The following is a 23,780-nucleotide window of genomic DNA, read 5'->3' as shown; positions in this document are numbered from 1 at the left end:
TTCAGGGGGGAAAAGTAGTCTTATACGCCAGCAAATACTGTAGTCATAAGGAGGTTTGTTAAGACATCAAAATGTATCAGCTTGTCAACAAACAAATGTTCAATCTTCAATATCCATTTCATGAAAGCTTATGTCAAAATACACTTTAAGCTGACACTGGACTTTTGTTTCATTTTGCTGCTGCAGATAAACATGGCTACCCATCTGTTCCTCTTAATAAAAGGGTAAGAGGGTGCTGAGAGGACTCATTGCCTGAGAGACTCATTGCCTACCCACCAATCAGGAAGGCTGTCTCGGCTGTCCCATCCCTAATTGGCCATCCATCCAACGAGTGGCCAAGCAAGAGGGATGTCCTGTCCCTTTCTGCATCCCCCTCCAACTTCTTCCATATGGAAGAACTGCTAGCCTCCAGTAAGGAAGGCAGCCAGCTGGAGCTTGGAAGGAGGGCGGAGGGTCAGGGACTGCGGCTGGGGCTGTAGCGGGGTGGAGGGAGCCCCTACCAGCGCTCCCACTGCCCCGAACAGCTCAGGCTGTGGCCGTGCCATGCCTTGACAAGGCTGTCTGGGATGCGGGAGGGGGGAGCGGAGTCCCCGTCAGCGCATCCCCCCACCCTAAAAAGTCCCACCAAGGCCTTAGGTGGCCTTTTGAGTGTGGAGGGAGCAAGGTTCCCGCCAGGGCTCCCCCCACCTCAAAAAGGCTTGCAGGTGCCTCTGGGGGCCTGGGGGGGTTCTTGGCTGGCCTGCCCAAGGCGGGGAAGGGGGGAGCTAGTATTCCCGGATGCAATGGGTGGAACAGCATGTCACACATCGTATGAATCATGCAAGTAAATGCACAATCCACTGAGAATAAATAATATAGTAAGAATCTTCAGGCATTGATAAATCAACAGATTGATAGAAAGCTAGCTAAAAACCATTTCATTCAAGAACTTCCTCAAAGATGAAAGCGATAAACCATATATAGTATTGCTAAGTTCCTAGACCAATATTTGTTTATTGTTCGCCCATAATATTGCACCTCAGGATTCAAATGGGAACAATTCTTTGTCCTAATTCTTTGGGCAAAATGCAAGTGACACAGTTATGTAAGGATAAATTTCTCAATATTGGACATGGTGTGTTTGTGCATATATGTCTTACATGCTTTGGCTTTTTTTTAAAGTGTCCTTCCTATGCCTATATCACATTTACATTTTGGTCCCTAGTGTTTTTGGTACATTTCCCCGTTTCTTAAAGCCATACAAAATAACCAAATGCAGTATGCTGCACAGCAGAGATTGTGAACCACCTCTGCAACCAAAATAAGACTGGGAGGCAAATATGACAGTGTAGGTAGAGAATTTTGTTTAATTGTTAAAGGGAGTGGTTATGGGGCTTACAGGATATATCTAGCATGGATTTCTAGATAGTTTCCTTATAGTGTGGCCCCTTTCCTAAAGGCAGCACAGAAGAGGATGGGGCAGGGGATGATGCTGTGACCTTCTTGCCTTCAGTGTGAAGGACAGTTTTTCTGCAATCCAGGCAAGAGTCCCTCTGCCGGTCTTCAGGTCTGACTTCATGTGCCGCGTTATGTTAAGCAGCTGGCAAAGAGGGCACTGAAGAGGAATGGGCAGACACCGCCCCCTTAGTCCCTTTCTTTTTATGAGTTGGTCATTCAGACAGATCCTTTGCAGCAGGCTGATACAGAGGGCAATGGATTTTACCTACAACTCCACATTGTGCACTTGACCATTGGAGGGCGATGCCCAGTTTCCTAACCACCTCTGTGAGAGAGATGTCAATCAGGTAATTAACACTGACAGAATTCTAGCGAAGAATTCTAAATGATGGAAGTCTTCGGATGTGGGCAGAGCTGCTGTCTGAGCTGGGCATCTTGTTCTTTGATGTAGCTGAGCAACGCTGCTCCTGGGCAGAGTGGTGCCATCAGTAAAGACGGACAATGACTGGTATAGCAATCCATGTTCTGTTGCTCCTTCAGGTCACATTTCATTCTTTCTCAGTGGCTTTGATAAGGCAGATTGGTTCAGTTGTATTAGAAATAACACTGCTTGGTGTAGGATTTAGGTCTCAGGAAAACTTGATTCCAGAACTGCATCCTAATGCTGCTATCCCAATGTTGGAAGAGTAAAACCTTCCTTTCATAGTAATGGAGAGGAAAGCCTAGGCAGGCATTCCCTCACCCCAAGGAGATGCTGAGGTAAAGAAGCATTGCTGTGCCTTCTGGTTGAACAGGAGGCACAAGCGGTGGAAAGGGGGAGAAAGCAGACAGTTGCTTGTGCATAAGCCAGTCCATTTTCCAAGGGGGCCCCTGGTTTCAGGAAGAAGCAGTTAACTCTCTCTCAATCCCAGGTGTCAACAGTGAAGGAGAAAGGGATGAATGAGTAGCCAGTCCCTGCATAGAACTTGTTCTGGAATTCCACCCTGAAAAATCCAAGAACAGTCAGTTCAGATCTCGCAAGTCCAACCTTCAGTTTACAACCCCCTCTGCCCCAGTATCAGACGACTCCTGAAATATGTGTGTCCCTTTGCAACGGGGTGCATATTCATTACCATTCTAAATCCCACCCTCTCTCCCAGAATCTGTATTGCATGTCCAGACTGATGGAGAGGATCTCTCTAATGCTCCCATTCCATGATATGAAAATCACTGGGAGATCCAACCCAAGTGAGGTAGCAGATCTCACACAAGCCATACATATGCTTCACTGACAGTTGCAGTGTTGTTGGGAGGGGTGTGTGCATGTCTTACCAGTGTAGACGCAGGGCATGCAGGAAAGCCGACAGCCCTTCCATCACAAGCAGGATGGCCACAGTCAGTACAGCAAAGAATGCAAAGACAGGCACGATGACTAACGCACCCAGGTAGCCTATTCTTGGGAAGCCATTTGTCATCACCATGTTCCACAGGACCTCCGAGAGTTCTGCAGATAGAGGTGGGTGTCAGGCATCAATGGAGCTGGCCAAGCAACCTTCCCCATTCTCTAGCACACCCTAGAAACTTCAGAGATAGGGATGGTACGTAGAGGCCTAGCACAAAGCCCCTCCCACCCCTTCATTGTTACCTATGAAGATGATGAAGAAGAAGAAGAAGAGTTGGCTCTTATATGCCGCTTTTCTCTACCTGAAGGAGGCTCAAAGTGGCTTATAGTCACCTTCCCTTTCCTCTCCCCACAACAGACACCCTGTGAGGTAGGTGAGGCTGAGAGAGTCCTGATATTCCTGCTCAGAGCCTCCAGGTTACAATTGACTAATGACGACATGACAAGGGGCCGTCGAGGCAAGTGAAAAGCAGAGATGGTTTGCCACTTCCTTCCTCTGCCGTGTCTCCCTTGGTGTTCTGCCTTCCCAGTACCATCCTTGCTTAGTTTCTGAGATCGGAGAAGATTGTGCTATCCCATGCCCACTCTAGCCTTCCCTGCTACCAAGTTCTCAGGAACACCCAATTTGCCCACCACCTGCTCAACCCTATGCTGCTGCCTGAGCTCCCTCTGTATTCTCTGAACCCCCAACCAGCTCGGTTTACTCACGTGCATGGGCCAAGCTGAGGGCCCAGAGTCGCAGGTAGGAAGCAGTGTTAGAGATGCAGCCAAGGCAATACTCGATGGTGTGAATCGCCTGATGCATGAACACATCGGAAAACTCAAACTGAAAGGGAGAGGCGGCAAGAGAGTCAGCATGTTGGCAAGGACTCCTCTAACACCCTGCACTGCTTCCCCATAAGAAAACAGGGAGTATTTCTGCCCCCTGAAGCTGCCTCCATAGTTCATAGACCCTAAGCTATATCCCAGACCGTTGAACCATCTAGCAAAGATAAGATGTGGTGGCTCTACCTATAAAGGAAAAGGAATATGCTTAGGAATATGTTTCATCCTGAATGCATTCCTATGGAAAGGAGAGGAGAGGAAAAAAATTTAGGAAGGCCAAAGCAAGCTCCCCCGCCCCACCCCTCAGCCTGTGCCTCCTTGAGCCTCCTCTGTAAAGAGACTTGGCTCTTAGGAGCTCTGCACAAAAGACAGGCATAGGCCATTTATGACTTCTAGCGTAAGGACCACCACTTAGAGCCCAATCCATATCATTGGACCTCCTTGTCCTGAGTTTATTCAGCTACTATCTGCAGCTGCTGATCCAGTGGACACGTAAAATAGGCTCCCTCAACAGGAGAGGCCTCTTCTATGGCCTCTCATGCAAACCAGGGGGACTGCTGCAGAATCACAGGATTTGCAGCCCTTAATTGTGTTTCAAGTCCTCATTCTTGTGCGGAACAAATCAAGTTCCTTCAGAACATGGCTTGAGAATCAGAAAGATGGGTTTTCAAGAAGACAAGGACTGTGACTGTTTTGCTTTGTTCTCTTCTTGTGGCCACACAGCAGGCCTTAATTTGAGCCAGAACACATCCCAGATAGACCTTTTGCTCCCAGGCTCAGTTCTGGTGAAATAAATGAGAACTACTGAGTAAGGGAAATGCATATTTCCTCATCACTAACTCACTCCAGCTTTCTCTCATACCTCTGGGAAGCCCCCCACAGGGGTAGATTGACACAATTTACTTCAGTGACAGCATCAAAGAGGTGAATTTTAAATTCTAGAACTCTAGGCCCATTGTGACCTCCCTACCAGGAGGCTTACCGTCGATTCACCTTTGGATCTTGCATGATTCATGTCGTCTTCAGCAACATTCACAGAGCTGCTTGGCTCTGTTGAGTTTAACAGTGGCTGACGCTCCTCTGAGCTAGATGGATGATGCTGCAAGAGTCCCACAGAACTGCTGTCAGGAAAGGAATAGCCATGCACAGAACACACCCCCTCCTTCTGGACTCATGGGCTCTGCTGTCCCCTCAGAATCACATGTTAGGGACAGAAATCACAGGCCTGCTATGCTGACCTCCTTCACTTAGGCCCCAACAGCTGATGCCAAAATAGCCATTAGAGAGGATGCCCAAATTCAGTCTCTCAGTCTCCTATCTTAAAGGGTCTAGGGTCTCTCTTAGGAGGCAGGGGATGGGAGACACATTAACACAGCTGCACTGAACCTGACCTGGCAACATGGACAGAAAGGCAGGTTTCAGGCAGCAAGTAGAAGCCCAGGCAGAGGGCGTGGCCTTACTGTGGAATGAGAGATCCCACGCTGATGCTGGCTCCGGAGGTATAAGGGTGTCCCCAGCAGCAGGACTGGAACACAGATCACGGCTATCACCACCAATGCTTTCTGTACTTCAGCCTGTAGGCAAAGAAAAAACATGCAATTACTTTACTGCTGGAGGAAAGGTACAATGAAGCTGGGCTGGATGAGCATTACCTGGTCTCCCTGGATAAACAAACAAATCCTATTAGGACTGGACTGCAGACCCATTCATAATGCTGGGGCACAAGATAGCAGCACAGTGCCCTTGATTCCCTCCCTTTCCTCTTTGCATGCTGCCTCAATCCCTATTCAGGGCATGCGGGCACTGCCAAAGGTCATTCTTTATTTTAAAATTGTATTTATGTGATTTATTCACTGACCCTCCTGGCAAAGCTGTCTTGGGACAGTATACAACAGATCTTCTACTAAAATCAGGTTGTTATTAATACTGTTGACAAGTACACTTACAATGGAACATTCGGAATGCCATAAACTGGGGCTTGTCAACAGGAAACAAAAGAGGAGATAAATAATATCTCTGTCAAAGCTTAGGAGACAAGAAGACGAGAAGAAAAGTTGGTTTTTCTACTCTACTTTTTACTACCTGAAGGAGCCTCAAAGCGGCTTACAATCACTTTCCCCTCCTCTCCCCACAACAGACACTCTGAGATGTAGGTTAGGCCGAGAGAGCTCTGACAGGACTGCTCTGTAAGAACAGCTCTAACAGGACTGTCACTAACCAAGGTCACCCAGCTGGCTACACATGGAGGAGTGGGGGATCAAACCTGGCTTGCCAGATTAGAGGCTGTTACTCTTAACCACTACACCAAGCTCTCAAGTCAGGCAAAACAAAACACAAAAATGCTGGGGAGGTATATCCTCATTCCTAGGGAAACCAACAACCACAAATATAAACGTAAGCGCAATGCAAAGTTAAAATAATCAAATCTAAACAGCTAACCTATAATAGTTATCCAAGTTTTGGTTGTCTGATTCAGCTGTTACCTGACCAGACTGCAGAGTCCAAGTCACAGCTTTGAAGTCTGGCCAAGCAAGGCCCACCCTGATCCAGAGGCATCAAAGACAGGATCAAAGCCAAGGGCACATAACAAGGGTCTAGACTAGAATGAATTGCCTTCTTTTATGCTAGATGGCCTGCAGCTGTTGTTAAACATGTGACCACACACTCTGCAACTGCACATACTTCCTGCCAAGCAAGCCAGCTTCCTGCCCCCCAGGCCCCTTATGCTAATGAGATGGAATATGGAGGCGATAGCCCCGTCCTCATTCCTGGCCTTGAATTTCTCTCAATTGTGCCTGAGTCTACCTCCCAGAGAACAAGGGTTGAGTATTATTTTTTGTTCTCCTGAAAAATCCTGGATATATCTGGGATGCCAAAATATACTTGAAAACTACTGATAAGGTGTTTTTCAGGTATAATTTCGGTTCAGGTGAACCAGAATGCAGACTCCTAATAGCTTACCTAGCATTTCACACTGCAATGTTTTTTTGGAGCACGTAATATAAACTATATTCTGCCAGGGATATGAGTTGCCTCTCCCTTCAGGGAACTGGATATCATGATGCTTTCCTTCCTAGTGATAGGATATAATTGTTTTCTGGTTGAACAAATTGGACTTGTTGGCGGGAGAATAGTTTCTGGGGAGGTAAGGGAGACGGGTCTTTCCAAACAGCACAATCAGCTATAGAGAACAGGTTTCCAGTTACCTGGTGATGAAAAAGAGGCTTGTTGTCAGCATTCTCAGCAAAAAGGAACATGTTAATAAAGTGGATGAGGATGCTGGGTGCATCCTGGGAATCAGAGGCATCAAAATTCAGCCATTTGTAAACGATGAGGACCACAAGGTATCCGAAGAGCACCAGTAGGAAGATGATCTCCGGGAGGAAAACCAGCAGCAGCTTGTAGAGGTGCCTGAAGTGTCTGGGAGCCAGACAGAAAAGATATACATCAGCATCAGTAGGAGTTCCATTGCCCTGCCAGGGGAATCCTCTCTGCTAACTGGAAGCAAGGTGGGATTCCCCTGGCAAAACATGAATGCTTAACTGACTGATGTGGAGTCAGGAAATCTCTAGCAGGTGGGCAATGAGCTGGGCACTTACATGTGGTTGAAGATTCCAAGAAACACACCAGCGCTCATGTGCACAATTCCCAGGATCACTGACATCTTCATCTTGAAGGAGTTCAAGAAGGTGAGATGGTTGATGGCCAAGCTCCAAATCTGAATCACAAGAGTTGGAGGAAAGAATTACACAAAAAATTGATGCAGAGAGTAGAGCTCTTTTAGCAATGGTGGGAGAGAACTAGAGGACTGCAAGGTAAAACCCAGTTACTTTAATGTTGCTATTATGACTGGTAGCCATGTACTACGCCACATGAAAGCATATGCTGGAATACATTTTCTTAGTCTGCTTTAGTTCCCACTGGAGTCTTGATTTACTCAGGTGCTTCAGACTGGAAGGAAGTAATTTCTAACAGATGCCCAAAAGCAAGCACAATGTTTTTGGGTCATTAAGACAGTTCAAGTTCCTCAACACTTACCGGGTCTATACCAAAAGGATAAGGGCCTTTAAAGACTCCTGAGATATTGGGGTCCAGAGCCAGGACAGGGGGTGCAGACAAATTATCTCGACTGTAAAGAGAAGGAGACCTTCACTGTACAAGTGTCAGCTGGCATGGGGAAAAGGGCAAGGAGAAAAGGAGACTGGCTATGGTTTTGGGGCTTGGTCAAGGCAGTACCTCCATCCTGAGTGGTTGACCATGGTAGCGACACTCCAGCCAGATGGAAAGATTGTAGTAGCTTTGCCAAAACACTCATTGTAGATGAAGCCAGTGTAGATGGAGAAGGCCCCCATCAGCAGGATGAGGTAGCGGCCTTCAAAGAACATCTGCCAGATCTTGGGGGGGGGGGGGGAGAGAAGCAACATGTATGGAGAACAGAAGTAGATCTCCAAGTAGGTTACAGGACCCCCTTTCCTATTGAAAATGCATCCCCATTTGCCTGTCCTTCATTCCAGAGCTTACCTCATTTTCCACCTTCCTCATGCCAGGGCGGTTCTCATACAGTACCATCCAAAGTGCAAAGAGGAACATCAGTAGCCCATGGCCAACGTCCCCGAACATGACAGCAAACAGGAAGGGGAAAGTGATGATGGTATAAGGAGCTGTAAAATAGACAACCAAGGAAATCACTCACGGCAAACACAACGCAGCTACTTTTTCACTTTACCATGGTCTTCAAACTATTACAATTCCTTTCTTTTATGGGCTGCAAGCCATTTGCAGGATTATTCCATAGGGCTGCATCCACTCATAGCTGCATATTTCACTACTGTGCTACAGTAGTTCATTTGCAACTGGGATATCCTTTGTGGACAAAGCAACCCAACTGCAGAGTGATTGCTAAAGCACAACAAATATGCAATATTCAATATTAATATGTGGATGCAGCCATAAATCACCATAGTTTTATCCCATTTGCCGACATACAGTAAACATAATGACCCTCTTATCCATTGTAACCTTCTTTCATCTCTATACCTCAAAGCTAATCAAGCCCAGGAAACTCATGATCTTCCCTTCTTGAGAACACTGCCTCCAGAGCTAATTCCCTAAATGCCCTTCACTTTTTCTTAAAAGGACGCTGTGACCAAAATTGTCCGTCCCCCTGAGGGCAAGGCAGGATGGACGTTGTAAATGTTCTCACCTGGATTCACCTCCTGATAGCTGGCCACCCCATAGGCATCAATGATGTTCTGGAAGCCAGCGGTGAATTTGTTCGTGCGAATGAGGGTGGGAGGGTCGTCTGAGCATGGGACCTGATGTACAAAGCATGCCACCCCGGAACCTGCTCGGTGCTGCAGTGTGGAGAGAGAGCATCAGGCATGGGCAGTGAAGAAGCAGTTTTGACAAGGTCACTATTAGGAGGAGTCAGAGCCACCCAGACCTCACGGCCACTGACCAGTCTGGTCTCTCCCTCAATGGATGGCAGACTTATATGAGCAAGGTCCAGAGCACAGTGTGATTTGCCATTCACTAAGTATCAAATTAGAAGTCAATATTACAGAGAAGAAACACAATGAGCCCAATCCTGAAAGCCCATATAAATGCAACAGTTGCTTTCTAAAGGTCAGAGGATGGTTGGGGGTGGAGATTGGGAGCACCTACCGATCCCTCATTCAGGGCTTGCTGCACGGCAGGCAAATCACGGACAGGGCACCATGCTTCAGCAATGAGACACTTGTCGGTGATGTTAAAGTTGCACTGGTTCAGGATGAAATAGATGGCCTTCATCTTTTGTATCCTCACTCGCCATGCAGGAAGGTTCAATAGCACCTTTTCGAGCACCTGGCCTAGAAATTGCTCTGTCTGGCCTAATACCTACGGCCAAAAGGGCTGGGTTAGAACTGAGCAAGCCCAAAGGGTTATAACATTTCTCACTATCAAAACAGTTCAGTAATGGGATGAGTTGCTTGGAGCAGTATTTTGTTGCAGGTGTGCCCACAGAATGTGCATGGTGGCGTCCATTTTCTGCAGCACTGGCATCAGTAAAACCATTATGGGAAGGGCCCTTGCACTCAGAGTCTTATTGTTCAAAATGACTTTTCTCACTATAGTCCTTCCTCTTGTTCAAAATAAGACAAAAGCACAAGATCTGGGGAAGGGATGTTCCCCTCAAGGCTTCAGAACTGCATTCTCTACAGGTCAGTCTGTAGCTGACCATGGCAGAACATGATTTGTATGCAGAAGGTGCCAGATTTAGTCACAGATCCTCAGTTAGGGGATTGCAGGCAGCATATTCTGGAAAAGAGTTTTCTCTGCCTGAAACCTGCCTGCTGCTACCGGTCAAAACAGGCACTACTGAGCTAGATGAACCAATGTTTTGATTTGATACGAGGCAGCCTCACACGTTCAATAGACAAATGCAGTCCACTGAGTTGTATGGCACAAGGGAAGAGGGTTGCAAACAGGAATCCCTTTGAGGGAAGACTTACAACCCTCTCCCCAAGATCTTGGGAAAAGAGATATGGAGCACGAAGGAAGCAGGCTACGTGCATTTTTAAAATTTTTCTGTGTTAATTTGGAAAGGGGGGGGGGAAAGAAAAATCACCATCTCATCTCATACATATATAAAAAGAAATCAGGTTGAAGTAGTAGCGTTTCCTGGGGCATACTTCCACTATGTGACCCACCTTATCTCCTTCACTTCCTCTGTATTGATAACATTTGATCTCCTCAATAATTGTCTACCGGCTTTCTAATTCAGAGGATGTACAACGCCAAACAGCTCTAACTTGCTTACCAAGGTGAGATCTTCAATCTGTGTGCGAAGCCTACATAACGTCTCCAAGCGTTCAGCCTCCTCTTCAGGATATGGATACATGTGGCAGTGAAAGCTGACAACGGGGAAAGAAAACACACATAATAAGGGTGGGGAGGGAGAAGACAATGGATCAGAGAGAGCATTTTGTTGAAATGTGCTTGGCCAGTTTATGCAGATGGGCAAAACTTATCCTGAAAGGCAATCACAATGTCACTGCCTGCCTAGCTTTGGGCCAGTTACAAACATGAAGCTGCCTTATATTGTATCAGAATATCGGTTCTTCTAGTTATGTCTACTCTGACTAATAGCGGCTCTTCCTCAGAGGTCTTTTACATCCCCAGCTACCAGACCTTTAACCGGAGATGCCAGGGATTGAACCTGGGACCTTCTGCATGCCAAGCAGAGTTCTTCCCATAGGACCACAACTCCTCCCTTGACTAGTAGTGGAACAAGGAACACAAAAGGGCTGTGCGTATTTAGAATGGGACAACACAGACCTCTTTGATAACTAAAAAGGTGCAACTTCTGATCATATTCAATGGCCTCATCCAGCTTGACTCAGAAAGCTAAATCAGGGCCCCTGCAGGACCTAGTACCAGTGGAGGGTCCAGAGGATTTGTCCTTGAAGTGAGATGGCACCCATGCACCATGCCAGACCATACCCACAGTTATGGATCAGAGTTCATCCCCAGCTCAGAACCCCATAGAAGAGATGGACATGAGCCCAAGTTGAAGAATACAAACAGAAAGTACCTGGCCTGGCAACATCAGGCCTGATAGTCTTGGCTAAGAGGCAGGATCTCATCTTTTAGGGAGCTCATAATCAGTTCCACAAAAGCATGGGAAGAGAAAGAGCTGCGGGGCCAGCTATACAGCTGTCCTGGAGCTACTCAATCTTTGCTGCTCTAACATTGCTCCACAGTAGTTCTTGTTCTAGAATCATAGAATCACAGCATTGCGAGGGGCCATACAGGCCATTTTGTCTAGCTCCCTGCTCAATGCAGTATTATCCTAAATCTCTGTTTCTATAGGTGTATCTACCTGGCTGATCAGGGCCTCTGCAGCATCAGCCATCTAAGCCAGGCGGTGATCACAAATGCTCCTCTGCACCTGTTTTGCTGCCAAGACTGAGACTCTTACACCCAATGCCAGTGTTAGAGGAATCAGGATGTTGTCCATCAATGGCAAAGGCCCATAGTTGGTGGGAAAAAATAGTTTCCATTTGGGAGACGGAACAGCAGCTGAGCACAGAATGACAAGGGATGGGCAGAATGAGACCCTGGCAGGTAGAGGGGAGAGGAACAAGGGGAATGTTAATCACCCATTCATGAAATTAGAGGGAACATGCATACTCATAACACTCACCAGGAAGCGATCTTGCAAATTTTCTGTCCAATCTGTTCACCCCAGTAGGAGATGAGGAAAATGACCCATGTGATTCTCTCACCCTACACATTTGAAAGAAAAGAGTGACCGTAAGCCTCTGTGCTGAGGAGCAGAAGGAGCATTTCCTAAACCAGACCACAGAAGATACCTCTGCCTCCTATCATTCCCTGTGATTCCTATCTGTCATTTTCCCAAAACACTTTCCTGGGGTGAGGGGGGCATAAATCCAAACCCCACCAAACATGGAGAGCAGGTAGAACAGATTCAGCTGGAAATCTCCTGAGTTTGCTGTCTCTAGCTTTCAGATGACCCATTTGATATACTCCTGAACTGAACAGGCAGTCATTCTGACAGGTGCAGATTCAGAGTATACAGAACAGATCTTGTGCATGCTAGAGAAATCAGAGTCACGGGGGACCTCCGAGCTACGATGCTTTGAAGTTCGGTAAACATTTAGGCTGAGTGGAGATAGTCTGTCTGAAAATGTATCCATTCATGAACTGCCACGCAGCTAGAATGTTTGTGGAAAGTTCATGCTTGTTAACCTGACACAAACTTCACAAACCAAGAACCACCCAAAATTCATCAGGAGCTTTAGTTTGTGAGCCAGTTCATGCCCATCCTTGCAGCACCTTATTATGTTTACTCCATGCACATTCAGTCTTGAATCAACTATCAACTTGAGAGAACTACCTCTCCCCTTACCCCTTACCCTCTGTGCCTATTTTCTTCATTTCATCTCACCGTGACGGGGTCTTCCATAGGCTCAGGTATCTCCACGAAGTTGGCAACAAGGTAGCCACGGCATGCACGCCACAACAGTTTTTCAAAGGAATTCACTCGCAGTGGGTGGATCACACCTGCCACAAAGCTTTGAGATAGAGGAATAGAAAATTCACTCTGAGTCGGTACATGCAAAGCAGGGTGTACTATATCCTATGGCAGAAAAACAAATGCTTACCATGTACATAGCACATTTGAAGCATGCAATGTGTGTTGCATGCCTTGTCTTAGCAAGAATAGCTCTGTAAGTGTTAGAAGCTGAGAGAACAATGACTTGCCTAAGGCCATCTAATAAGTTAAGGACTGCTATAAGATTTGAAATGAATCTAAGGCCACTGGCTTTGATCTGCCCTGAAGGCCTTTAACCCCACAGAGAAACTTTATCTCATCTGCTTTATCAATTACTGCCTCCCAACTCACTTTATTCTGAGGTCCAGTCGTTGTGCCACGGATGGGTCAAGCAGAGGATCCCTTTCAGAGAAGGTACGGGGGTGGGTTGATGAATCTAACTGTACCTGCTGGCAGGAAAAAAGGCTGTGAGATATGAACTAGGCATCACCAAAGAATGTAATTCCTTCCTATAGCTGCTATAGTAAATGGGGCAGATATGTAAATAACAAACATGACTAATCCATCACACTGTGCTTGTTCAACACCACGTGGAAAGACTAAGGAGAAAGCCAGATGTCAACAACAGAACTAGATAATGTTATGATAAAGGGGGAAAAACAATTTTTTTTCTTGGTAAAACAAAGCATGGCAGTCTTTAGACTCCAAACAGAGAAAAGATGAGTTTCCTTTATGGAAACAAATGCGTTTTGATCATGACCTACTGAATGTATGCCTTTTTGAAATTATCCATGTCTGAGTTAATTAAATTTTCTTTTCACCAACTTGCAATATTAGGCTGTGCTCAGAATAACTGATGTGTTGAATACAGCTAAAACGGAGATCCAGCTAAAACGGAGAATACAGCTAAAACGGAGAACAGCTTTATTAGTGCTGTGATTAGCTGTTATTATTATTATTATTGGATTTATTTCCCGCCACTCCCTTGTGGCTCATGGTGGGTTACAGCATCCTAAAGTCCCCATTAAAACCCCATTATTAAAAGACAATAATAACATTACCATTAACATTTCCTCTGTGAAGGAATCACAGAATCATAGTTTGACGGGGCCATACAAGCCATTCTAGTCCAACCCCATTCAATGTAGGATCAGCCTAAAGTATCTATAAGTATCTGTCCAGCCACTGCTTATAGACTGCCAGTGAAGGGTAGCTCACCACCCTTTAGGCAGCCTATTCCTCTGCTGACCTACTTTGACTGTGAAATTTCCCCACTGATATCTAGCCAGTACCATTCTACATGTACATTACTGCAGGTCCTATCTGTTGCTGCCAACAGGAACTCGACTTCCTTGACTGCTTGAACAGTTCCTTGAGTGCTACTGATAGAGTGTCCAATCTTCTAACCCTTCCTGTCCCCAGTGTGTGGTTACCCTGCATCCAGCCCTGACTTTAATGTGTGATAGCCTGAGCACTGCTTTTGCCATCAGCTTGAAGTACACATCTCCCACCTTTGTTACTCAGTTCAGCTTATCCAAATAGCCATCCATCTTGTCCCTTTCCGGCAATTGGGCATATTGGTGTCTTCTTGCAGGAAAACAAAATTCAAGTTCAGTGGCACCTCTAAAATCAACAAAGTTTTATTCAAGGTATAAGCTTCCATGTGCATGCACACTTCTTCAGAAACACTGAAATGGAAGTTACTAGTCCATACGTATAGGTAGAAGCTGAGCAGCAAATTAGCATAATGAGTAAGAAGCTCAGTTTACACGTTATCATTGGTTTGGATATAATGCAGGAGGAAAACGTAGCGAAGCAATAAATATATCAAAATTGGATATGTAAATTAACCCTTCTTAATTGTGGAAAGCTGAGAGTAATTAAATGACATTCAGTGGGTGACCTCAAAATAGTTGTTTTATTGCAAAGAAGCTTCAGGAACACACAGCAAAGGAAAACTGCTGAATTACAAATTTACAACACTTGGAACATTCCCCCCCACCCTTAACAGGGATATTGGTTTCTTATCTTGCTACCTATGCTAATCTCATTAAGTCCTTACATCTTTATTATCACCAAGAAGGGTCATACATCCTCTTTATTTTATTGTATTTCTTATTTTTAATTGTAGTTTGAAATAGTGATTGTAATGTAATGCGATGAATAGTAGAATGTAATGTAATTTGGAATGGTAAACTGGAATGTATTTCTCTGATCTGGTGACATGAAGAGATGTAACACTGCACAACAAATCACTCACCTTCAAGACAAGGATGCTGTTAGTTACCTCCATGCTTAAGAAGCAATGGATTGACGTAACCACAGGGTCTCCGGTAAATACCCTCAGCATTTCACAATTAAGAGGGGTACATTTATACATCAGTCTCCAATTTGCTATATTTATTTGCTACACTATGTTTTCCCCTCAAATTAAATCCAAACAAATGCTGACTATGTAAACTGAGCTTGTGATCGCTGTTTGGTTCTAGTGTCTGTTAAACATCTTCATTATGTTGTATGCTAATTTGCTGCTCACACTCTACCTATATGTACGGCCGGTAACTTCCATTTCACTGTATCCAAAGAAGTCTGTGCACACACACAAGCTTATACCTTGAATAAAATTGTGTTGGTCTTCAGGGTACCAGTGAAGTTGAATTTTGTTGGTTGCCCATCCAAATCTGTCCTTGTAGGAAATTCACTTCCCCTTAGCTGATAATGTGAGCAGTTTATTATTCCTTTCTCTGGGAACCATCAATCACCCCAGATATTTGGGTACCCTAGATGTAATATTACATGTCCCTGCTTTTAACAGCACCATCTGTATCTTGCTCTGTGGGTAGAGAAGGGAAGAGTGGTGGTAGCCAAACCAAAGAAAGCAGAGAAAAGGGGAAGGGCTGGGGCAAGCCAAAACCCTCTCTCCCACATCCAGATTCCCCACTGCCTCACAAGCAAGGACAGCAGGAAGGCAGGCAGGCAGGCAGGCAGGAAATATGATGTTGCCACTACTCAAACAGAGCCTCCTGTGGCGCAGAGTGGTAAGGCAGCAGACATGCAGTCTGAAAGCTCTGCCCATGAGGCTGGGAGTTCAATCCCAGCAGGCGGCTCAAGGTTGACTCAGCCTTCCATCCTTCCGAGGTCGGTAAAATGAGTACCCAGCTTGCTGGGGGGTAAACGGTAATGACTGGGGAAGGCACTGGCAAACCACCCCGTATTGAGTCTGCCAAGAAAACGCTAGAGGGCGTCACCCCAATGGTCAGACATGACTCAGTGCTTGCACAGGGGATACCTTTACCTTTACTACTCAAACATAATTGCTTCAAGAGAAGCAAGCCAGTAAGTATGCATCTTACTTGAGCTAAGTGAAGATCAACAGATGAAGTAGACCAAGTTTAAATAGGCACCAAGTAATACCTTGGTCAAAGAGGGACTTTTTCTAGACAACATGATAGGACCAATGATTGTCCCAAAAAGTCTCTGTGCAGCTGGTAGCCCTAAGGCGTTCCTTTAGTGACACTGTTAGACAGTCTTTGTGAGCTTTTACCACATTACTTGGAGGAGCCATTCCTTCTCTCTATTCTCACTTCCTCATGCACCGAATGCATTCAGCCCTTAAAGTTTTGGTAACACATTTTACAAAATGTGATTCTCTTTCACCCAAAGGGTCAGAGCTGCATCCTTTCTCTTGGGATGATGATGACCTCTGGCTACCAGAGAGATGGGCACGGAACAAGGGAGAGGAGCAAACACTTACCAGTTGACCAGTGAAGTGTTGCCCTTCCTGCAGCACCTGAGCATGTTCCTGTAGCTGCTGCAGCCGGTCAAGCAGTGAATCACGGTTGCGGCTCACTTCCCGTAACTCCTGTACCAGTATCTCTGACTGTTCCTGGATTTGCAGGGCATCCCGGGGCAGGGGAGCGGGAAGACTCTCCTCGGGGGGTTTCAGTGTCAGCCCTGCCTTCTGTACCTGCTGTGCCAGGTACGCTGGAGAGAGAAAAGAAGAACATGAGCACCACCATCTGACACTACCCTCTCCTTCCAGAATAGCTGAAGTCAGACTTCTGCAACTTGTCATCCACTGCACTGAGTCCAGGTCATCAACTACGTATGGAAATTCTTTAAGAACTCTAAGAGTGTCTTGTTTCTGCAAGCTTCCTCAAACAGCAAAAAACAAAAACTAACAACAACAACAAAAATAAATGTGTGTGCGGGACTGCCAAGTACCTGGCAATCTACAATACATTGGTGGTTGCATTTGCTTCAGTGGGTCACATGATGGGCAGACTTGCTGAAGATCTATCTTGGCTACTCCTCTGGCTTTTGCAAGGCTTGTGAAAATGAGGAATTTGGTTATGGCAGGATGTGCTGCAATGTTTAAAATTTCATCACCATGAAAATGAAATCTTCCTTTCTCCACTCCATCCCCCCAAAGGAACACGTTTTTAGAGTTGAACAGAGAAACATGCAAAGAAATAATAATGATTCTGTTTACTACAATTGTATCTAGTAACCTGACAGGGAACACAGAACTTGGTACAACTAATACTCTGTGCTATTACCCTGACTACCAATCATTAACATTAACAGTCTTACGTAAATGGAAAAGAAAAAAGGGAACTATAATGGGCAGGTGGAGAAAGGCAATTTACAGTACAAGCCTAAGGACAGTTACACTACAATCTGAAGAACATTTTCCTGGAAGTAAGTCCTATTGTCCAGATCTGAATCAGATTCTGAGTAGACCTGCTTAGGATGGCACAGTTAGTGTATTACCAGCACAGTCCTAGTTAGGGGAAATGGCCTTAGAAAGGGGCAACTCTGTTTAAGACCACTCTGCTAACACACTGGTTGCCTAACCACTGCAATATTTTTGGAGATGGTTCAGTTTTTAATCAGAGCTACTATAAAAGTGGGCAACGTGAAGATATCTTATTACAGTTTCCCAGAAACTAAACTGAAACGAATACATTCACTTGTTTATTTTATAAATAGTGAAGCCATGAGCTAATAATCCAGTTTCATAATGCCAACATTTCCAGTTAGGAAGCCTTTGTCCTGCCTCCCTTGAATGCCTGAAGCATTTTGTGGCCACAAAGCTGGTATTTGGTCTTCAGTAGGCTTCCCGTCAACCTCATGAGACTCTCATCACTTAACAGCCTCCACACCCACCTGCACAAGATACACAAGCCGGTGAGCAATTCCTACCACCCCCACCCCACCTAGGTCTCCTTTGCTAGTGTACCACTCACTGAAGGCTTTTTCCATGTCTTCACACCGTCGTATCTCCCCCACAAAGCGTCGCTGGAAGGCGCTGACATGGGGGTTCAACTGCAAGCAAAAGAAACACCTTGTTAGTGAAGATTGTAATGCTTATCCTCTGGGCTTTTCTTTGCTTCGGCATCCAAAGTGGAGCATTTTGGGCACGGAGCGGGGGGGGGGGGAGGGAAGATCCACATGATGTTGTTCTCTAATAGTGGTCCAGTCATTCTTTCCCCATCCTGCACAGACTCTTTGTCAAACCCACTTTGATGCAAACTACACCACGATTCAAAAGAAATAAATCTCTCAAAAAGCCCCACAATGAAGCAGTGGAGGAAATGAAGAGAAAATGGCAGATCACAAGGAAAGTGTGCAGGGAACTTCCAGTGTGGAAGTTCCATTTCTAATGTGAAAGCCTCTGCATTCACAGCAACAATGAAAGCTTAACTGAAAATCTTTGCCATAGGATGCAGGCTAGACAGCCAATACTGGATCATCCATTCTCCTTCTCCTTAAGAGTGGTATGGCATCAACATCTAGTCTGAGGGATAAGAAATGATATTGCTATCCACTAAAAAACTATCCTGTCTTCAAAACTTCCCTGAACTGTTGAGCAGGATTCGAGACCTCTGTACCACATGGAACTCTCTTCCAGAATGGGACAAAAGTGTACAGATGTCACCAGAAATATTCTTTGTACTTCAGATTATCAGAACAGAAGCCACTCCTACAGCAGATTTAATGTAAATGGCTACCCCTGAGCCTCTGGGGAAGGCGCTATATAATAAATATAAATAAATACATACATAAATACATAAATAAATGGATGTACAGAAAAATGATCATTAAAAGGGTACCACTCTTTAGGAAGTGGATAGCCTCCCATCTTCTACTTGCTAGCAACTATAAAAGTCACATTTTGCGTATGAGCAGCTAAATTCGAGCTGCCTAGACCCCAACACCTTCAGTGCTTGCTTTGCTGAGGGATTCCTCAAGGCTTCTTGCACTTACATCACGGAACTCCACGAGCCCCTGCTCGCCCAATTCACTGACACAGGCATAGGCTGAAGCTGACTGCAAGAACAGCTGGGCCAGGCAGATCTCTTCACTGCGGAACATGGAACCCATGGCGCTACAGGAGAGAGAGAGAGAGAGAGAGAGAGAGAGACAGAGTCAAACTGGATGCAGGAGGCACAAAGGGAATTACACCCTGACTTAGTGATAGGTCAGTGCTTATTGGGATGAGTTGGTCAGCTGCTCATTAAAACCACAGGGGTAGGGGTTGGAACAGGAATGAACAAAGGAATTAAGAAGATATATACCCCACTTTTCACTGCCTGAATGAGTCTCATTTGCCTTCCCTTCCTCTCCCCACAGCAGAAACCCTGTGAGGTAGGTGGGGCTGACAGGGCTCTGACAGGACTGCTCTGAGGGAACAGCATTATCAGGGCTGTGACTAGCTCAAGGACATCCAGCTGACTGCAAGCGGAGGAGTGGGGAATCCAACCCAACTCACCAGATGAGAGGCCACCACTCTTAACCACGACACAAAGCTGGCTCTCAATGTCCCAAGAAAGGAAGGTAACCACAGAAAATGGCTATAAGTTCAGAACAAGAATATGCTTCTATAGCACAGCTAAATACTGAAGAATGGAAGGCTTCAGCAGAAGAGTTCCTCTGTATTTTTTTGCAAACTGAATGCTAGGAAAAGAGAAACAATAAGAGAAGACCCTAGGCTATGAGGGCTAGAAAATCAACAGGGATACTGTACATTGGTGAAAGTTAAGTTTGCCCCAGCTGGAGATTCTGTGGGCCCAATGGTCCATTAAGTCTGATGGATGAAGTCAGAGACTTACCTTTGACTGTTCTTCCAAGTGCCCAGAAGCAGAAAACAGAACTTATTTTGCAGCTACAGCCTGTGAAACAACCATAAAAGGTGGTTGCAAAGCTCAAAGGGCTTTCTGCAACCGACTCTGAGGCTGAGCTGACTCAAGCGGGGTTTTCTTAGCTCTGGTGTTGCAACATTGTTTCCAGCACCAGCCCAGACCACCCCTTTAACAAACACTTCCTGACTCAGGGCTCTGCCTTACCATAGGACTCAAGGGTCTGGAGGAGACTGATCTGGGATTCAGATTACAGAACACAGCAAGGAGGTCCTTGCCAGTATCAGCTGGCATTGAGGAGAAGACTGTGTTGCCCTGGAGAAGAGAGACAGGCCTAAGTCAGTAATAATAATTGCATATCCATGCCCAAGGGCTCCTTTTCCCAGTGGTAGAGATACCTTGTCCACGGCTATGAAGCAGATCTGAAGCCGGGGTAATCTTATCTCTCGTCAAAACAGTCATCCACAAAGAGACAGTGATAGCTGCTATAATTGTCTGTAATCTGGGAAAGCCACAAAGTCTAGCAGATGCCTGATAGCACGGGGACCGCATACATCACATATGCATGAATTTGTCTCTATTAAACAGATACTGCTGCAAGATTACACTTAAACAGACCATCCAATATTCCAGACAATTTAGGTCTTTAAGCCATAATGGATGTTGTTTCTCTAGTATTTCATGCTGTATAAACCAAACACAAGAAGCAGGGCACCTTGTCATCCTACCAAAGCCTCCAACATGTGCAGACTTAACCCAGCCACAGGATGCTAGCTGCTGCTGCTGCTGCTTCTAGGATCGTCCTGACACCAGAACAATGGTGACAAATGCTGCTAAAATGAGTACAGTTGTCAATGCTGAACACTATTTGAATTAGGGCTTCGGTTTCCTTCAGAGGTTTGGAAAAGACTGAACTTGCAGTGGCAAGATTGCTGATGGGTTCCCCGTGGAGAGATTTTACTTCTCCTCTCTTTGAACAGATGCAGTTCCGGATCCTATTTAAGGTGCCAGCGATTACCTTTAAAGGCCAAAATGGACCAGCGCCTTCATACGTGGCAGGCTGCCTCTTCCAACATATTCCCCCCAAAACTTGTATTCTTCAACCCACAACCCACCAGGACACTTGCAGGCATCCCCAGGATGTGGGCTTTCTTTGTGGTGGCCCAGTCCAGGTGGAACCAGCTGTCAGATTATACCCTGGCCCTGTAGATTTATATAAATTCCACAGAGTTCTTCTGTTTTGCTTTTAGCTAGTTGGGCTTGGTTTATTTGGATTATGGCTTTAATACTGAGCAATTGCTAACAATGATGTAGTTTTTTATAGCCAGGTTGTTATTCTATACTCTTGTTTACGATATTGCTTGATGTATTACTGTTTAGATTATGTAATTTTTTTTGGGGGGGGGTATGTTTTAGCCAATCTTTTGCTCACTTCTATAGAATTCAATGTGTTGGTCTCATATTAAATCAAATTGGATTGGATTATGTTTTTAAACTGAGATGTTAATATTTTAACTGCTGTTAGCCACCTTGAGACTGCCTCTCGGCACAAGGAAGCACATAAATTTAATAAATAAATACACTTTTTGCACCATAATTCCACAATGACAAGGGGGGGAAATTGTACTTAGTGAATACTGCTTGCATCAGAGCTCCTTTAAAAATTATTTTATTAAAAACACAAATTAACATAATTAATGAAGAATGAGAACACAGATCCTGCATCACAGGCGATCCATCAATCTGATGGGAGGAGTTGAGCATATGAGGCTTCCTTTTACCAACTCAGGTCATTGCTCCATCTGACTTCATGACGTCTTTTCTGGGAGGAAGCGGCTCTCTGGGCACTCTGGGACAGACCCTGTCCTCCCCACCCCCCAACTGATATCCAGAACTCTTCTACTAACTGGCATGCCAGGCATTGCCTACATACAAAGCATATGCTCCACCGTTCAGCCATGGATCTTCACATGCTCTATAAGAGGTCTTCCCTGTTGTGTCTGAGTAACAAGTTCATATCCGAGTATCTCAATCTTGGGATTTTTTATTCTATAATCATTTAAAGCCCTGACTAATCAAGGCACAATGCTGTGACATGCCTCCCACAATTTTAAAATTGTAATTTTAATAGAGATTTTTTCCTCCTCAGAGAAAATGGGGAAAAATGGTAAACTTGGTAAATGGTAAATGGTAAAAATGGAAAAAATGGAGCTCTAAATAAAACCCCCTCCCAATAATATTTTCCATTTTGGAATGAGTGAAATGCTTTCTATGATGAGGTTTTACCCAATCATAATGTACAGCATTAATATTTTATTAAAGTCAACCTTCAGTATTAATGGTGATAGTTATATATACTGTGTCAGGGATTGTCAAACAGCGGCCCTCCAGATGTCCATGGACTACAACTCCCATGAGCCCCTGCCAGCAAATGCTGGCAGGGGCTCATGGGAATTGTAGTCCATGGACATCTGGAGGGCCACAGTTTGACTACCCGTGCTGTAGATAGATGTAGATATATCTCTGACAATAAAAGGTTAGTCTGTCCACCATATGTAACTGTTCATAAATTTAAGCTGGGAGTCTCAAAACAGGCCACTGGCTTAAAGGTAACCATGTGAGTTGCAGGGGCAAATGTAAAGGGAATCAGAACCTAGCCAACATCCAGGTCATAACTATCCCTCACCGGCTTTTGCATTGAAAGCCACGTCTGTCTCTGGCAGCCATAACTCATCCAAAGATAAAGCTACGAGCCTCCAAATTAACCACTGGCTTCAGAAAGATATGGGCGTTTCAGGATCCAAAAGCTGGAACATTGTGGCCTGCATAATTACAAGACCTACCTCCCAGTGTGGAAGGCACAACTCATGTGAAAATAAAGACATGACCCTCAAAACTGGCTACCTGCCCCAGAATGGCTGCGGGAATTTCATTGCCAAATGTGTAGTGAACCAGAACTATTTGGTCTGTGTAATGGCCAGAACCAACACACACACACCCTTTCTATTGGAAGACACATTTGTCTATAGAAGGCATAAGTCATCTGAAAATAAACCTAGGTTTATGAAAACTGATCACTCAGTTCAGGGTAATGATCTAAGCAGCAGAGCCAATATGAAAGGAATTGGGAAATCCTGGCCCAGGTTAACTGCAGAAGGCCCCCTAATGCTATTTACAATAGAAGCCAAGGCTGCTTGTGGCAGCCATAACTCATGTGAGAATAAAGCTAGACACCTCAAAATTGCCCACTGGCTTTTAAGATTTGTGTGATTTGCAGTGCTAAAAGCGAATCACAACATCCTTGCCCCCATAATGGAGACAGACTATCACTCCTTTGGCTATTTCCAGTGGAAGGTAAGGTAATTTTACTGTGGCAGACATAACTAATCAGATAATAAACCACTGAGTCTCAAAAATGACTAGCAGCTTCAGGATGATTGTTGAACTTGCAGTGCTAAAAATAAAGGCAATCATATAATTTAGCACAGATTATCTTCCAAACATCTTGAATTTGCAATGGACACCAAAGGTTTACTCTCAAGAAGCCACAAAAGGATGGGCAGCATAGCACAGATCAGGGTGGTGTTTTGTCCCCCAACAAAACAAAGTGTGCAATAGCTTTCCTGACTGATCTGAGCTTTTGTGAAGTAATGGTTAGAATATCAGACTCGGATCAAGTTGATCAAAGTTTGAATCCCCAGTCTGCCACAGAAGGCTGTTTGCTATTTTGGGGTCAGTCGTGGATTCCTAGCCAGACATATCTAACAGCGTTAAAGGATGAAATGGAGAACAAAGTAAGTCACTCTGTATGCCGACTGAGGAAAGGCAGAGAATGATATCCATCCCACTTCTGTACCACTATATATTTCTGATTATAAGGGATTGGAGGAGCATATCTCATGGCTTAAGTACCACTCAGCCGTTAAAGGTGGCCGTC

The 23,780-nt window shown here is 45.1% G+C and overlaps 1 protein-coding gene across 5 annotated transcripts; it reads right to left on the bottom strand.

Annotated features, from left to right (window-relative positions):
- Nucleotides 1-969: 969 nt before the first annotated feature.
- TCIRG1 (T cell immune regulator 1, ATPase H+ transporting V0 subunit a3) lies at nt 970-22,238 on the bottom strand. Of its 5 annotated transcripts, XM_077320889.1 has the most exons (21): nt 20,051-22,236; nt 19,817-19,876; nt 18,972-19,092; nt 17,951-18,029; nt 16,456-16,685; nt 13,053-13,150; nt 12,594-12,720; nt 11,829-11,911; nt 10,443-10,536; nt 9,308-9,520; nt 8,847-8,997; nt 8,165-8,304; nt 7,880-8,037; nt 7,682-7,772; nt 7,243-7,361; nt 6,850-7,063; nt 5,104-5,217; nt 4,626-4,742; nt 3,527-3,644; nt 2,749-2,920; nt 970-2,420 (listed from the first exon to the last, which is right to left on the bottom strand). In XM_077320889.1, the coding sequence occupies exons 3-21, from the start codon at nt 19,086-19,088 to the stop codon at nt 2,339-2,341; spliced, it is 2,517 nt and encodes an 838-aa protein (XP_077177004.1). In that variant the 5' UTR covers nt 19,089-19,092; nt 19,817-19,876; nt 20,051-22,236; the 3' UTR covers nt 970-2,338. The 5 variants fall into 5 exon arrangements, with proteins under 5 accessions (XP_077177004.1, XP_077177005.1, XP_077177002.1 ...); XM_077320890.1 differs by lacking the exon at nt 19,817-19,876 and having other exon boundaries at nt 13,053-13,147; nt 20,051-22,238; XM_077320887.1 differs by lacking the exon at nt 19,817-19,876.
- Nucleotides 22,239-23,780: the final 1,542 nt, after the last annotated feature.

The sequence above is a fragment of the Paroedura picta genome, chromosome 2 (assembly GCF_049243985.1).
Source record: "Paroedura picta isolate Pp20150507F chromosome 2, Ppicta_v3.0, whole genome shotgun sequence".
In the NCBI taxonomy this organism is placed as follows: Eukaryota; Metazoa; Chordata; class Lepidosauria; order Squamata; family Gekkonidae; genus Paroedura; species Paroedura picta.
Note: the sequence above shows the minus strand (reverse complement) of the source record. Positions and strands in the feature narration are given on the sequence as shown.

Bases quoted from the DNA above. Each gene is read 5' to 3' on its own strand.
- TCIRG1 (XM_077320889.1), bottom strand. From the start codon at position 19,088: ATGGGTTCCATGTTCCGCAGTGAAGAGATCTGCCTGGCCCAGCTGTTC. The intron at 18,030-18,971 runs GTAAGTGCAAGA...TTTTGCTTGCAG, and splicing joins GGCTCGTGGAGTTCCGTGAT to TTGAACCCCCATGTCAGCGC. The intron at 10,537-11,828 runs GTGAGTGTTATG...CCCCGTTGTCAG, and splicing joins ATTTGCAAGATCGCTTCCTG to CTTTCACTGCCACATGTATC.